The sequence below is a fragment of the Rosa chinensis genome, chromosome 3 (assembly GCF_002994745.2).
Source record: "Rosa chinensis cultivar Old Blush chromosome 3, RchiOBHm-V2, whole genome shotgun sequence".
Lineage (NCBI taxonomy): Eukaryota > Viridiplantae > Streptophyta > Magnoliopsida > Rosales > Rosaceae > Rosa > Rosa chinensis.
Window position 1 is genome coordinate 26,821,250 of NC_037090.1, and position 16,403 is coordinate 26,837,652.

The window sequence follows — 16,403 nt, forward strand, 5'->3', positions numbered from 1 at the left end:
AACCGCTACAAAATAGTCAACAATAATTAATTTATGTCAGAATTGTACGTAATGCACTAGATTTACTGAATATTCGATGCGTCACTATATATTAATGACTATAGGATGTACTACTCTTAACCGTTAAAGTCAAAAGATACGTAGTGCTAAAATATAACAAACTGCAATGTAAAGTATAACAAACCCTAACCCGAAAAGGATCTCATTTTTCACTTCGTGGAGCCAATGATCACAACTTCTTTTGCACATTTCTACCTTCAAATGTGTAATTTTTCCGCCCAAAAAGATAGAATAGTTAAGAGTAAGCTGTGATTATAGCCAAAAAAAAATACATGCTGAAATTATAGAATCATACATAAGACGCAAACAAGTTTTAACCCCCCTTGGGGATGATAGACATCTTAAACCTGGATCCCCCATTCAGATCTAAGGAATCGATAGCAATTTTTCATTTTTCTACCCCATTCAGATCCTTTAATTAACTAAAACTAGTAGGTAAATGCATATGTGCAAAAAAGGTTGTAAAGAAATTAACTGCGATAATTAAGAACCATAACAATTTAATAAAACAGTACTTGTTCTTAAATTGATAGATAAATAGGAAACAAATTTATGATTTGGTTATTTAGTTATACATGGAAATCTTTCTACCTAGTGTGTGGTAGGTAACACTCCTTAATTTGCAAAAACAGTACAAAATGAAAAGAAGTAATTTTATCAAAAAAATTCTTCGTTTCGAGAGAGTTAAACCCATTCTCTATAAGATATATATGCAATTCATCAACTGAAGGTAACAAGAAAGAATCCACCATAATTCAGCAAGATATGTGTACTGATCTGATCTGAGTATGCAATATATATACCTGCCTTCTGCTTTTGTGAATTAAAAGGGTGACTATCTTAAGGGGAAGAAATTGTGAAGGTACGTAGCAATTAACCAGCTTCTCTCTCTCTAGATCACCAAACTTCAACAACCCTAAAAGCTTGAGAAAAGAGGGCAGAAGAGGGTAGATATATAAGAAAACCCAAAATGTGAACCTAGGACAAAAGTAGTGAAAAAGAAAAGCAGAAAGTAAAGTAATACTCATGAACTATACCTATTGCACCTGCAGGTGTTATTTGCGTTTATGTGACTTGAGTTATAATTTGGTTGTATAAATAGAGTCCCCAAGTGATAAATAAAGGGTGATTTTTGCAACTCTTGGCTCTTTAATTCTGATAATTAATTATGTCATTTTGGCAATATTTGCAAGTGTATTTCATGCCAGCATATCAAATTTTGTAAGAACGTTGGTCAAATGTCAGAGGCATCTTAACTCTCACTAATCCACTTCTTCCAATTTGAAAATTTTCGTTACAAGTCGGATTTATTAATTATTTCTTTTCTTTTTTTGTTGAATGCAAGTCTAAATTTGGTAAGTTAATAATGTGGATTTTATCTTTTGAATTAAGATTTTAAACATCCACATACCATATATAACACTTGTACAACTTTCATGATGCATGGTTAACATTTGTATCTATACTGTAATAAAGTACCTTAGAACACATATCTTATGATTCTTATCCTTCAATATTATAATGGTGGAGCTTAATGTAACATACGTTACTCACTGCATCTCATGTCTAATTATTTTCAACTAAGTTCTATTGTCACCCTAAAATTAAAATAATAATTTCCTCATGATAATTAAAAGAAAAAATCTATTTCCTTTTAATTTCTAAAAGTTGCTCTCGTTGCCATAATTATTCAAGTTTTGTTGGTAATGTTGAGACCAGCGCTGGTTCTAAGTTTTCGGAGGCTTCGAGTAAAATTTTGATACAAAAAAATGCTTTAGAATTAAAAAATCGAAAATTCTTCTACTCACCCAAGTGGGGGTCACTCGATTGACGTGTCAGACATCTACCCACTCTCATGCAACTAACTCATGTCAGCCGTCTATTAAGTCGTTAGTCTAATATGGCCGTCACTGTTAGAAATTAAATCACGGTTGGGAAAAAAAAGGTTCAATCATGGTCGTAACCGAGGGGAATTATACACCATTGAAAACCCAGATCCATGTTGGTACCAATACCAGATTATGAAGTTATTTTGGAGGAGGTTGGAGAATGTCAATGTGGGCACCCAAGCTCAGGGAAAAACCAGTTTCACGAATAGTTCTATTTAAATCTGAAAGAAACATTTGCGTATGTTTCTGGTTTTTTTTTTTTTTTGAAGGGATGTTTCTGGGTTGTTTTTTTTTTTTTTTTTTTTTTTTGAAAGGGTTTCTAGGTTGTTTATGTTTATGGGGATGATTGGAATTAAAGTAGCTGTGATACCCATTTGTCAGTATGGATTGAATTTGAAACAATGCTCTCATCTATAAAAGCAATAATGGTTCTGCTGCAGCTTTGATAAATGATACTAATTATTGGTTTATGTTGGTATGGTTGAAATCTGGTAGATTTGACTATGACATTGGTAATGTTGTTTGACTTATAGGATTAATGACTTTACATCTCAAAGTAGGTATCAAATCAGTTTGCAGTGTGAAATTTTTGTATTGAAGACCATCAAAAACCTAGATCTGGGAGAATGATCGACTGTGTAACTCGATCAGATCTCCACTTTAGATTACATGGTGCGGTAGCCGGAGGTAGAAGGGCGAAGATCTCAGAACTCATAAATAGATTTGGAGGATTTTCCATATCCGACTTGGGTTCTAATTAGTTTTCGATTTGATTCTCAAACGCATCGTGCTCCATCGTGCTTGCTAGCAAAAATGAATCACTGCATTTGCACAATTTTTGGTCTTCGTCTCGAAGACTAACAACGCTTGTAATTCACGTGCTGTTAAAAGACTAAGGTGAGTGCCCACCTGAGTGGGCAGAAGAAGCTCCGCTAAAAAATACCACGGTCAAATTGATATAGGATAGCCAACAACAACAAAAACCCATTATCTCTTACCAAGACAACCCAAACTTTGTAACTGTAAATTTAAGAATAGAAGATAAAAATTTACCATAAAAAAATAAAAATAAGCAAAATAAACAAAGAAGGAATTTTTTTGAGAAAATAAAAAGAGAAATTTTTAAATACACACCCCTAATCACTTAATACACATCCCTATTATTTTATATTTCAAATTAGATTTTGTAGGTAGGTTAAATGACCAAAACAGACATCTATGCATTAGAAGAAGAAAAATAGTCATATTTTCCTTATATTATTCTATTTATGTATAAATAGTTAGATAAACACAACAAATTTCTATACATGGCCTCCCAATTTAATACAAGAATAAAGTTAGAAACTATTCATTTAATTTTTCCTTAAATAAATTGTAATTAGATGAGGTTAGAGACAATAATATTTAGAATTTCAAAATCAATGGCGTTAAATATTTTTAAAACATATCGCTTTACTCCCATTTGTTAGTTAATTTCCTTCTTTGGTCTAAGAGTTATGATTAATCAATTTATTTTCTAATATAAAACATCACAGGTGAAAAAACTTTGTAATTGTTAATTTGTTTGGCCCCTCTAATGACAATTATTTAGTTCCGCCACTATGGAGAAACTATTGGTATAGTTTTGGTTGAATGTTCAACTCGTAATTTTATACTTGATTAACATGGTGTTTGGTGGATGAGAGCTCAAATAACACAAAGCCTATTTATATGCATCTATTTAAAGGAAACAATAATAAATCTTTATGGATTTCTCAATAACTAACACAAGTAATAAATGTCAATATACTAGAATATACTAATCATATTGAATAGTAACCTTAATATAGTCAAAAAGTAGGATATTTCATGATTTTTGAGATTAAGGGTATTTTAGGTACTTTGGGTTGTGTATTTAGTAAATTATTTGAATGAGAAATTAAATGGGTGGTGTATTAAGTATGGAGTGTGTATTTAAAACTTCTCAAAATAAAATTGCGCAAGAAAGAAATAGTTATAAAGAAAAATAAGATATAAGAATGTAAAAATAAAATTTTGTGCCTAGTATGGAACTCGATCCCATGTTTAGAGTTCGAGTCTCAACTGCCACCAATTTGTTACCAGCAGGTTTGAGGGGCCTTCGGGTTCGTGCACCTATGACAGGAGATTAGTCTAGCTTTGCTGGGATACTCTCGTAGACCTTGGTCCTAACACTGACTGGATGGGTGTGTTACTAACTTGCTAACGTAATCGATGTGACTTGCTACCTCAATCCTGATAAATAAATAAATAAAATATAAAAGATGTTTAAGTAAAAGAGATTCGAGAGAGAATTGTGTTCATATTATTGAGAATAGGAGCCCTATATATAGGGATTACAAAATACTAGTTCTATTGTTACAAGGAATACCAATCCGTGTAGGATTGGGAAATCTAGAACCTTCTCTCCTATTGCTACTCTTAGTTTGATAAGGCACACTAAATCAATATTTCTTCAACAAAAGAAGAAATTTGCCAAAAAAAAAAAGGGAAAATGATCATTTACCCAATTTTGGGGTTAATTAACCCCACTTACCCAAACACTCTAAGAGATTGCCCACTTACCCAAACATTCTAAGAGATCATTTCCCTAATACCCAATTAAGTATTTTTTTTTATTCCTTTTTATTTATTTTTGGGACAATTTTGCCCTCTCCTTCTTTGTCACTTAGAGAGAGAAGTCATCGGAGACCTTGCCGGACTCCAGTGACCAGTGGCCTACCGCGAACTTCAGTGACGGACTCTGGGGACCTGCGACCGGCGACCGTTGACCTGAATCTGGCAACTGTCACCGGAATCCCGAATCCGGCTACCGATCACCGGAATCCGGCTACCGATCACCGGAATCCCGAATCTGGCTACTGGACTGGTGACCGGATTCCGGCGTCTGAATTTATTACCCCCTAATAATACCTAGTAACCATATTATTGCCGCCCCCCAATAATCATATTATTGCCTCCTAATAATCATATTATTGCCCCAAATAATCATATTATTACCATTCAATAATCATATTATTGCCCTCAAGTGAATTGCATAAACTCCCAAAACAAAAATAAATACACTACAGACACAATTGATCAATTTATATGTTCAATTGTACACGTTCACTTTTTTTTCCTTTCCCATTCTCGGAGCTCACAATATACCCAAAAAAAAAAAGTGCTGGGCACCAGATAGGATCGAACAGGGACAAAGACACCGGTGATTGCTCTGGGGATGAAGACATGGGTGATTGGCGCAACCGGTGGCCCGTGGTCTGTACAGATCGGCGACGAGATGCAACATGCAAGTCTGGCTCGTCGCGGTCTGGGTCAAGGAACGCTGGAGGTCATGGTTTGATGAGGAACAATCAAACAAATCTCAGAAGCTTTGATCGTTTGTTCAACGACTTCGCCAACTCCGGTCGGGATCGGTTTTTTAGAACCTTTGACGGTGGGCTCAATGTAAAAAAAAATGGCGTGTGGGACGTGCTTGCCGGGGCCGGTCTAGGAGAAGAAGGTGTTGAAGGAGTCGTCACTCAGCATCTGGCCGGCTGGCTTGAGAGAGAGAGAGTCTGAGACGAGTGTAGTTTGTTAATTAAAATGAGGGCAAAACTGTCAATAGATGTTAGATTGGATAAATGATAGCAAAAAACTCTTAGTGGAGTAAGTGGACAATTTTTAAGCTGAAATTGGGTAAGTGGTCACGACCCCAAAAAAATAATTCTATAAAATATAGATTTTTTTTTTTTTGAATGATATAGGTCAAACTTGTATTGAAATTCAGCAACCAGTACAAAAATAACCCACCCCTCTTGGGTCATCAAAAAAAGTTATTTTACAGAGTACAAAAACCTATTCTGGAAAAAAGAACAAGCTCCCAATACCCTAGTACACCCACCTTTTAAGAGATAAACATTTTTATTTTTATTTAAAAAAAACACTAGGACTCCAAAATAGAATAAAATTAATCAATAAAGCCACTACTCTTTTTGCGACCTGAAGGATTTAGGCAGTAATGGGAGTAGAAAGTGAAAAATTACCCTCATCTCCCATGTCTAGGGTAGGCCAAGTTCTAACAGTTAGGACCCAGCCCACCCACTCATAGCCTTGGTTAAGGCCCGCACTTCAGATGTAGGCTCAGATGACCTAGTGATTAAACGCATTTATATGCGTGTAATTATATTTAAAACACTAAAAATAAATTAATCCTTATGTCAATAAATCTAGCCTTATGCTTATATATAGTAACCAAAAAAAGTTTATCAGCCACTTAGTTGATCATTAACAATTTTTACATTACCTGCAACACTTGCACTTAACTTCTTTAGCTGATTGCCTTCTATAATGTTGTCTCTGATTTAATTTTAAGCTTTACAGATTAGTAGTGCACATCACATATCTATAACTTTATTATTGAGGCATTTGAATGTCCAGCCTCATTTTCCTCTACTATGCCTACATACACACAAAAAAGGTGTAGGCATACAAGCTTCGCTATTAAGTTTCATATGTTGTTCCTGATATTCTATTGTTTGTTTCAACAATAGTCCATCACATCCAAAAGCAAATGAAGAATCTTCAACAGCATATGAATCAACAGATGATACATAAGAAGAACTCATGTAGGATGACTAGTTCCAACTTAAAATGTAGGATATTTAAAAACTTCTGTAATTTATATTTAAAGAACATCTTTAGTTAGAATATCCCTTTTCTTGAAAAATGTAAATATAGAAGCTTGATAAAAATACCAACTCCTACTCAGCACTTCCATTTTTGAAATATGTATATATGCAAGCCTGGTTAAAATACCATCTTTCATGATATGTAAAAGATGAGACATTCAGTTGACAGTTCTTATATTGTCATTGTTATTCTATTGCGTATAAATTTCAAGAAAAGAAAAGCACTAACACAAACCAACCACATCGCGCGGGCGAGCTGCCTAGTTGATCCTATTACTAAGAGTTGAGACGGAGACATTGGAGGAACCCTCACCGGTGGATCCTTTGTATTCCATTGGGCTGATCTTGTGATCTGACACTTCCATAAGAAGGGTTTCTTTACAACAAATAGTGCATATTATGTAGCGAGGGACATGGCTTTGGGGTTGTTACTAGCTCCTCCACAGCCGCTGGATCAATATTAGGCCTTGTGGAAGGCTATCTAGAGTGCATAGGTTCCAGGGAAGTTAGCTTTACATGCATGGAGGGCTTGTGCTGGCATTCTGCCTACGAGAGAAGGTTTGAGTAAAAAATGATATGTCGGTTACATGAATTGATCATACTTCGGAAACTAGCTTTCATATGTTCACACATTGCTCAATGCTCGGGCTTTATGCTCTGCGTCCTTTATTCCTTGAAATATTGTAGGGGGCTAGGGGCTGTCATTGTCAAGGAATGGCTAGGAAAAGTATATAAATTTACAATATGCTTTTACATTCCCTCCCAGGTCTGTTAATGCAGGAAGTCTAAAGTAGAAGGGATAAATTTCAAAGTTTTAAAGCAGGACGTATTGACTTGTGATGTTTATTATTGGAGGTCTCTGACTGCATATACCTTCTGTTGAGAAAAGATATAGGGTAAAACCTCTTGAATGCATATAAATGAGCATCCATGAGATCAAATCCAATTTCTATCCACATAAAGGCTGAACAGTATATATATAAGGACTAAGAACAAGTAGATACGTGTGAAAAAGCTTGAAGACTCCGATCCACCATACATAATGGCATTGCACTGTAATATACTCATTACTAGTGTTAACCAAATCCCTTGATTCTCTGTTCAACAACAGACAAAAAACCATTCCCAACCCTGTCTTCTTTTACTCATCAAGAGTCGCTATATAGAATGAAGTTCAATTTACATGGAATGTAACTCATTGCTCAGACAACCGAATGCTCCTCAAAGGCAGAAAAGTCTACAACAGCAGTGTAAGTCATCGAGTCGAGAGACTGAAGTGATTTCACAACTTCAGACATTGATGGTCTCTTTTCTGGCATCACAGAAGTGCAATGCAAAGCAATTTCTAGAGCTACTAGCATCTCTTGCTGGGATGAACTTGTGATCTTGGGATCGAGAACTTGGACCGCCCCATTTGTAATGTTGACCTTTCGTCGTACCCACTTCACTATATCGAGAGACTCAGATGGTAATGCTTGCTCCGCTTGCCGGCCCGTCACTAGCTCCATTATTACAACACCAAAGCTGTACACATCCATTTGTTCAGTTGCTTTCTTACTGTACTTGTTTTCTGCAATCAAAAAATAAATATCACGCCTCACAAGAGAATTGAGTTAACATATCTATCAATACGCAATATATTTTAAGAAAAGGAAGCATATCAGCAACAAGAAACTGTTGGGGAAGGTTTGGTCAAGATGATAAAGAGTATGGTTGCAAAACAAGGCAGAGCACTAAGGTTAAGCAAAAATAAATCAGCTGCATAGCTAATAAGTTAAGTAAAAATGCAATGTAATGTCAACTTAGCTCTGGACTTAAGTTGTCCTTAGATAAGCCTTGAATGAGAAATATTCCAAAGTTCAAAATTCAAGGCTCATAGGATAAGTTGATATAACAAACCGAACCTCTGCAGTGATTGCTTTGAAACACTTAAGATGCACACAAATTGTAACAATGCCAACAAGAATATCGCTATGAGTATATTTAGGAGCAACATTACTGTGAAATCAGATTTACTAAGTTCCTACTTCTCATACCTGGTGCATTGTAACAGGAGAAAGCAGATTCTGAAGCCATTGTTGACTGAAAGGCAGCATCTCCCAGAATTTTGTTCAGACCAAAATCTGTGAGCTTTGGTTCAAAATCAGCATCCAAAAGGATATTTTTTGATTTGACATTTCTATGGAGTAAATGAGGAACATAATCCTTGTGGAGGTATGCCAGCCCTTGAGCAACACCAATGGCAATTCTCAACCTAACACTCCACTGCAAATCAAAATCAGGTCTGCCGATCAAGTCCCCCAAGCTCCCTCTCTGTAAGAACTCATATATCAGAAATATTGCATCATCTGAATGGCAATACCCAAGAACTTTTACTATATTTTTATGCCTGATTTTGGCCAAGGTCTTGATCTCAGCCTTCAAGGCTTTCGATGAATGGACCCTGAAATTCACAAGCTTCTTCACAGCAACAAGTTCACTGCTTGGTAGACTTACAATGTGGACTCTACCAAATACTCCAACACCTCCTCCTGAACTTTTCTCATCCATTCCCATTATCAAATCATGCTCGGTGACTCTCAGAGGATAAAAGAAAACTGAACGCCATAAGCCAGTTTGAGGTCTTTGCTTGTAATACCGACGATAAGCAATAAAGGCACCAGCAATAGTCAGAGTTCCAACAGCAAAGGCTATGGAGATCAGGGCACATGTCAAGGTTGTAAGATCAGAAGAACGGTGCCTTGGCGGGTCATCAGAACAAGAATGGAGTAATCCTGGCCCACAAAGTTCTGGATTTCCTTGGAGAAACGAAGCTGGGAGACCTGAAATAAGAGAATAGGGGACTCTACCAGAAAGCTGATTAAAGGAGACATTGAAGAGCGCAAGCTTCAAGTTCTGAAGCTCCTGAGGGATTTCACCATTAAGCATATTGTCCGAAAGATCAAGATAAGTCAGTACTGGTAATTCACCAAGAGATGATCCGATATTCCCACTAAGCTTATTGTCTGCCAAAGACAAAGACACTAGCTTCTTGCATTTCCTAAGCTCCGGAATTTGACCCGAAAGAGAATTGTGGGACAGGTTTACAATACTCAGAACAGGGGAGTCACAGAAATTTGGAGGGAGTTCACCATATAAACCATTTAAAGAAGCTGAGAATCTATATAAGCTCTTGACTAACCCAAGACCCTGAGGAATTTTGCTAGTGAAACTATTGTTATCTATTTGAACTTGCTCCAATTGACCAGCCTTCGACACTGAGTCAGGTATTTCTCCAGAAAATCCATTATTTTCAGCTCTTAAGAGCTTTATTTTGGGTAGTGACCATAACTCAACTGGGAAATCACCAGAAAACAAATTGTTCTGAACTTCAAACCTCTCAAGATTTAAGCATTCACTAATAGAACTGGGTACTGAACCATTGAACACATTTGTATGAAGGCTGAGGTTTATAAGGCCCTTTCCACTACATATACCATTTGGGAATAACCCAGAAAGCCTATTCGCTGAAACATCAAAAGACACTAAGTTCTTAAGAGAAGTCCCTAGTGTCTGAGGAACCCTACCAGTTAAGTTGTTCTGGGAAAGGTCTAAAACAGTCAAAGATTGCATACCCACCAAAGAATCAGGAATTTCACCATGAAAACTTGAGCTTTGCAAGAATAACTTCTCAAGCTTAACAAGCTTCCCAACATCAGTGGGAATCTCACTCATCAAGTATGAATTTTGAGACACATCAAGCACAACTAGCTCACTCAAATTTCCAAATATAGAAGGCACATTACCTGAAATCAAGTTGCTTCCCAAGTTGAGAACTTGGAGCTTGTTGAGTGAGGCAAAGCTTTGTGGGATGTTTCCCTCAACATGGTTTTTGCTCAAGTCAAGCACTCTCAAAGAACCAAACTGAGAAATCTGACTTGGGATTGGACCCCAGATGAGATTGTTGCTGAGATTCAAAGTCTCCAGAGAAGTGCACTGAGAGAAATGGAGAGGAATGGTTTGGTTGAAGAAATTGTCAGCAAGGTTGAGCAGGGACAGATTGGGAAGTTCACATACTGAAGATGAGATTTCACCAGAAAGGTTGAAGCTTTGGAGGTTTAGAGAAGTTACAGAGAGTACTGAAGATATGGTGGTGCAAGTAATTCCAGTCCAATTACAATGATGGATCTCAGAGGTGTTGGACCAAGTTGAGAGAGAGTTTGAAGAATCTCTAATGGAGGCTTTGAAGGTGAGAAGAATGTCTGCCTCAGATGGTGGTGATGATGATGAAGTGAGAATGAAGAATGTGGAGATGAGAGAGAGAAGCAATGGGTATGTGCAGGTTGTAGCCATTGGAGGTGAGACTCTGAGAGTGTGGTTTTGTTCCTTTCAATCTTTCCTATATATCAGTGAAGTGAGGGTGAGAGAGACAGAGTCGAGCATTGGATTGGATTCAAGGGTATATTAGCAAAGGTGCAAAAAGGGCGTCATAACTTTATAGGAATTTCTGACCATACACATGACTTTTTAGGATTGTCAAAATTTAAGGCCAATGCTAGCTTAGTAGGTTTGGTGTAAAGCAGAGCAGTTCATAAACTTGAAATCACATTAAACTATTTTTCTTTTCTCATGAATGAAGCTGGGCAGGAAAAGCATTTGAAAATAGAATCTTACTTTCTGGTGAATAACTAAACTTGTAATCTTCTTATAGTCAGATTTACTCATTTACCCAAATTTACCTCCAAAATATTCAAAATAAACTGTTTTAAGGTGCCCTATTCTTACTTTCTGCATTTTTTTTCTTCTATATTCTTTGAAGTACCCAACAGAGCAAAGTGAAGGAGTAACTCAACTAATGTAGTTGTAAAATATAAAGGTATGTCAGACATGACGATATAACATTACCCTAATAAAAGATCTCCGAAAAATCATGTGTAACGGTGTAAGAAGTACCTAAAAAATGAAACGAGAACAATTACACAAGATTTTAGAGAAATGAAAAAGAATGAATACAAAGTCAAATATTTGGATTCATCTACTAAAAAAAAGAAACAAATTTCAATGGACTACTTAAATGCTTAGAAAGTGACCAGATAACTAATCTGCAATCTCAAAACTCCATCCGTGAACTTCTGTGTCTTCTCTATTTTCTATATTCAATTACAATATGATTAGTTGAAAAGAATCCCAAGAAACATATATAATCCACAGGCACAAAAGATAGAACATGATTTCTCAGACCAAAATAAGAAAAGACAGAGGGCATGATTTGACCTTCCACCTACGACCTTGTTTCGATTTTGGACGAACATGTAGAGTCAATGTCACATACATGTAAAACTCTTTTATCCCTTCTGTAAAAGAGAGGGTAGAAAGGTAAAATGGAATGACCAAACAATGAGCTGCAACAGAGGAGGTACACACGAAGAAAAGAGAAAATGCAGTGTCATTGAGATTAAAATAGAAACTGAAGATTGGAGAAGTCAGAGGTACCAAGATGAGACAGAGAGTAGGATCCAAAAAAAAAAAAATGGAGAGAGAGAGAGAGAGAGAGAGAGAGCAGCAGCAGCAGTCAGCGGGCATTAGTCCTTTATTAGTTTTGTCGTCCTCGTGAAGGAAGGAAGCACTGCGCATGAGGGAATCTAAGAGAGAGTGACGACAACGGCGACTGAGCAGATAGAGACAACAGTCCACTTCATTTTTTCTTTTGTTTTAGACTTTTAGGTTAAATTAAGGGCAAATACTGTTTAGTCTACATATTTATAGGGTCTCAACGTTTCAGTCCCTGACGTTTCAATTTCACCTAAAAACTCCATAAACTCTTAAATTTCATCCAATTGGTCATTGCCGTCAATTTTCCGTCAAAAACTCCCTTATCTTGCAAACATGGCACTCCTTCTTCAGTAAAATGACTATTTTACCCTCACTGACCAAAAAAATTAATCTTTTTTTTTAACTCTCTTTTCTCTATTTTTTTTAATTTGTTCTCTTTTTTTTTTTTTAACTCCCTTTTCTTTCTTTCTTTTTTTAACTCTTTTTTCTCAATTTTTTAATTTGTTCCCTTTTTTTTTTTTCCTACTATTTTTGTTAACTCTTTTTTCTAAACTTTCTTTTCTATTATTTATTTATTTGTTCTCTTTTTCTTTATATATATTTCTTTCTCTTTCATTTTTACCTCTTCTTCCTCTTCCACCTCTCTCCTCTTCGGTAGACCTGTAAATGGATTATATTTGGATCGGATCGACCTAAATCCAAATCTGTTTACTGAAGAAGAAAAAATTGATCCAAACCCGCTTGGTTAACCCTGTGGATCATTGATTGCTCGATCCAAATCCGTATCCGCCGGATTAACGGATACCCGATCCTTTAATCCTATCCGTTAATCCAACCAGTTTATTAATTTCAAATGTTTTTAAAAAATTTATAGTAATATTAAATTTATATCATGATACCTCATAAGATATTAAAACAACTGCAAAAAAGGGTGATTGGGAGGGGTGGTGGTGCTTGCTGGCATGACGAAGATGATGGATGGATGGTGGAATGGCCAACACTTGCTCGGAGCAGCGGGCACGCCAACAGTGGTGGGGCGGCAAGGTTTTGGCTTGCAAGATGGTGGCGTGAAGATCACAATAGTCTGCACTCTTAGCTTGGGTTTGCAGTGAAGATGAGGATGGAGACGAGAGAGGGGAAGAAGAGGAGGTTAAAAGAAAAGAGAGTAGGTAAAAAAAAAAAACAGAGAGAGAAAAGAGAGTTTAAAAAAAAGAAGAAAAAAGAGAGGTTAAAAAAAAAAAAAGAGGAGAGAGAGAGAGAGAGAGAGAGAGAGAGAGAGAGAGAGAGGAGAGTTATAAAAAATAAAATAAAATAAAAGAATAGGCAAAAAAAAGAGAACAAATTAAAAAATTGAGAAGAAAGAGTTAAAAAAAAGAAAGAAAAGAGAGTTAAAAAAAAAAAAAAAAAGAGAAAAGAGAGTAAAAAAAGAAAGAAAAAAGAGTTAAAAAAAAGAGAATTTTTTTTTGGTCAGTGAGGGTAAAATAGTAATTTTATTGTAGAATGAGTGCCACGTCAGCAAAATGACAGACTTTTTGACAGAAAGTTGACGGCAATTACCAATTGGGTGAAATTTAAGAGTTTAGGGAGTTTTTAGGTGAAATTGAAACGTCAGGGACTGAAAGGTTGAGACCCTATAACTACAAGAACTAAACAATATTTTGCCCTTAAATTAATTTTACCTTTCTAAATTTTAGATATATTTTTTATTTCATTGTACATATTCATTAATTTTTTTTAATAGGGTTGATTTTATTAATAAATAAATACATACCAGAGTTCTGGTACGTATTTATTAATTGTTGATGTGGCAGTATAATAAGGCAAAGAGAAATTTTTATATAGGGCAAACGTTGCACGTGGTTACTACGAGCAGTCAATTATATTTATCTGTCTTTTAATTATATTCTTAAACTACCCATGTTTAATTAAAATAAAATACCCAAAATATCCTCTTGCATAGACGATTGGCTGGGTTTACCGCCACGTGGCACGCCTATTACAATATCAATAAAATAAATGAAACCCATAAGCTTTGATTAACCAAAAAGAAAATGAAACCCATAAGGCCATAAGAGCCACATTAACAATTAATGAAAAGTTAACAAATAAATTGAAACCTAAAAGAAATTTTTTTAAATGTGCAATGACACAACTGGTTTGGGAATAAAATGATAGTCCAGTATCATTTGATCTAGTGGCATAAGCCCCTTTTTTATGAATGAAGGGTCATGAGTTTGACTTACAATAGACTAGTTGTTGTATATAAGTTGTTTATTTGATTAAAAAAAAACTATAGAGGTAAAAATGAAATTAACCCTCCTATTTTTCTTTCTCTTTTCATCCTTGAGTTTTGAGATTGAAGTGTATTTGTATGTTGTACAAATACAATTTTAGAAGGTAACTTAGAATAAAGATTCAACCAAATGACCAAACTATGGGGATAACAAGTATACCATGGATTACTCGAGGGGTTAATAGGTTGGTAACTCAATTTTGTTGTAATGTTAGCTTGCCAAGTGTGATACTCAATGACTTCAAAATTACCGACCTTCTTTGGACTAATTCACAATTTAAATTTTTAAACCTTTAATTGTAGGATTTTGTGCTTAGTTCTTGCCATTTTGGGTCATTTACTCTATTTTTGAGTTTCATAGGTTAAATTTGGGAAATCAGAATTTTGTGCTTAAGAACGATTAGAGTTTAAAGACGTTTGCAACCCTATTCATCACAAATAAACTGTGCAGACAAGGAACTTCAAAGAATTAATTGTACTTTCTCATAAGCAATTAGCACGTGGGCCCCATACCGATGCAAAGATAAGCATGTTAATTTCTTGACAAATTTTACAGAAACAGATTTAAATTCTTCTAAAGCAATTTTATGATGATTTAAATGAACAAGGTTTGGGATTTCATACCTTTTCGGACATCCAAGTTGCCAACCCAAGTCCATTGATCTTTGGTTTAAGCCTTCAAGGAAACAAACGTGAATGGCATATATAAAAAATTTTCTTAACGTGACAAAAATAACTTCTTCTTTTTTTCTCTTCAAATAAAGAGGCAACTTATGGTAAAAATATCAACACGAAGATGGATAAATGTGATGTTGGTGGTGAATGTGTTTATTGCATATATATATATGTAAGCAAAATAAGTAACTTTGCCCCTTTGGAAAGAAAGGGTTAAAAAAAAAGTGTGGAAGTGACCAAAGAATTTGGTATGAGTAATAGAAAATTTCTCCTTGTAATGAAATGAAGAATTAAAAAAAAAAAAAAAAGTTAAACGTCCCTTTCAGTCTTGTGACTGTTGAGATGGAAGAAAAGTAAGAATATTTGGTTAAAAGACGTATGTAGGTTGAAATTTTGAACTGGTTTTGCATGCAAAGAAAATAGGATATCCAGCGAAAAAGAAGTTCCATGGTGAAAATACCAACGCGAAGCTCTGTAGTCTTTAGTCTTTACCTTTGGAAATTGACATTTCAGGATGCAAAAGTGAAAATGTGAAGAAAGTTGGTCAGTGGGAGGTGAATGACAGGTGCTAATTGCAGCGCTGTGGTAAAAATTAAAATCTAGGGAACGATTCCATTGTCAGTGTACCTGCTCTAATAGTCTAATCTACAAAATAAACTTTTTTTTTGTTTTCTGTTCTTTTGACCAATTTTTAATCTGTTAATTAGGTATCCTACACTAGAGTCTACCTAATAAGTTATGATCGAGCTGTAATACTAATAACCAAAGTAATTTTGTGCAATAATATGGCTTACCGATGTAAAACCAAACCTATAAAAAGTTATGACGCAAGAAAATAACCCAATGCAAATATAAAAAGTCTACAAAATATATAAATTTTTTAATCACGCAAGTAAATAAACCAATGCACGTAATTGCGGTATGACTGAAAGATTCTTCGATCAAATAATTATATAAAAATTCTTTTACTTACAGCTTTAAATAACAAAGTTTTAAATAATAATTGAGAATAGCAAGTCACACTCCTCATAAGAATCCTAATAGCGTAATCCTATTAGTAGAGGCCCAAAAAAGACCCAAAGTGCAAATGAAGAATCAGGCACAAAGACATCATCGACACACTCCAAGACATGAAACCTGCTCTGCACACCACTGCCACCATAGAATGTAGTTGCTCCAAATTTTCTTAGCCAAAACACCAACAGCCGGATCTGGTCCAAATTAGATTGGCAAAGTTAACCCTGGGTGAAGGCATGTTTCTATATA

The 16,403-nt window shown here is 35.4% G+C and overlaps 1 protein-coding gene across 1 annotated transcript; it reads right to left on the reverse strand.

The window, feature by feature from the left end:
* Positions 1-7,570: 7,570 nt before the first annotated feature.
* LOC112195350 (probably inactive leucine-rich repeat receptor-like protein kinase At5g06940) lies at positions 7,571-11,086 on the reverse strand. The gene is made up of 2 exons (XM_024335762.2): positions 8,674-11,086; positions 7,571-8,207 (listed from the first exon to the last, which is right to left on the reverse strand). The coding sequence occupies exons 1-2, from the start codon at positions 10,967-10,969 to the stop codon at positions 7,840-7,842; spliced, it is 2,664 nt and encodes an 887-aa protein (XP_024191530.1). The 5' UTR covers positions 10,970-11,086; the 3' UTR covers positions 7,571-7,839.
* Positions 11,087-16,403: the final 5,317 nt, after the last annotated feature.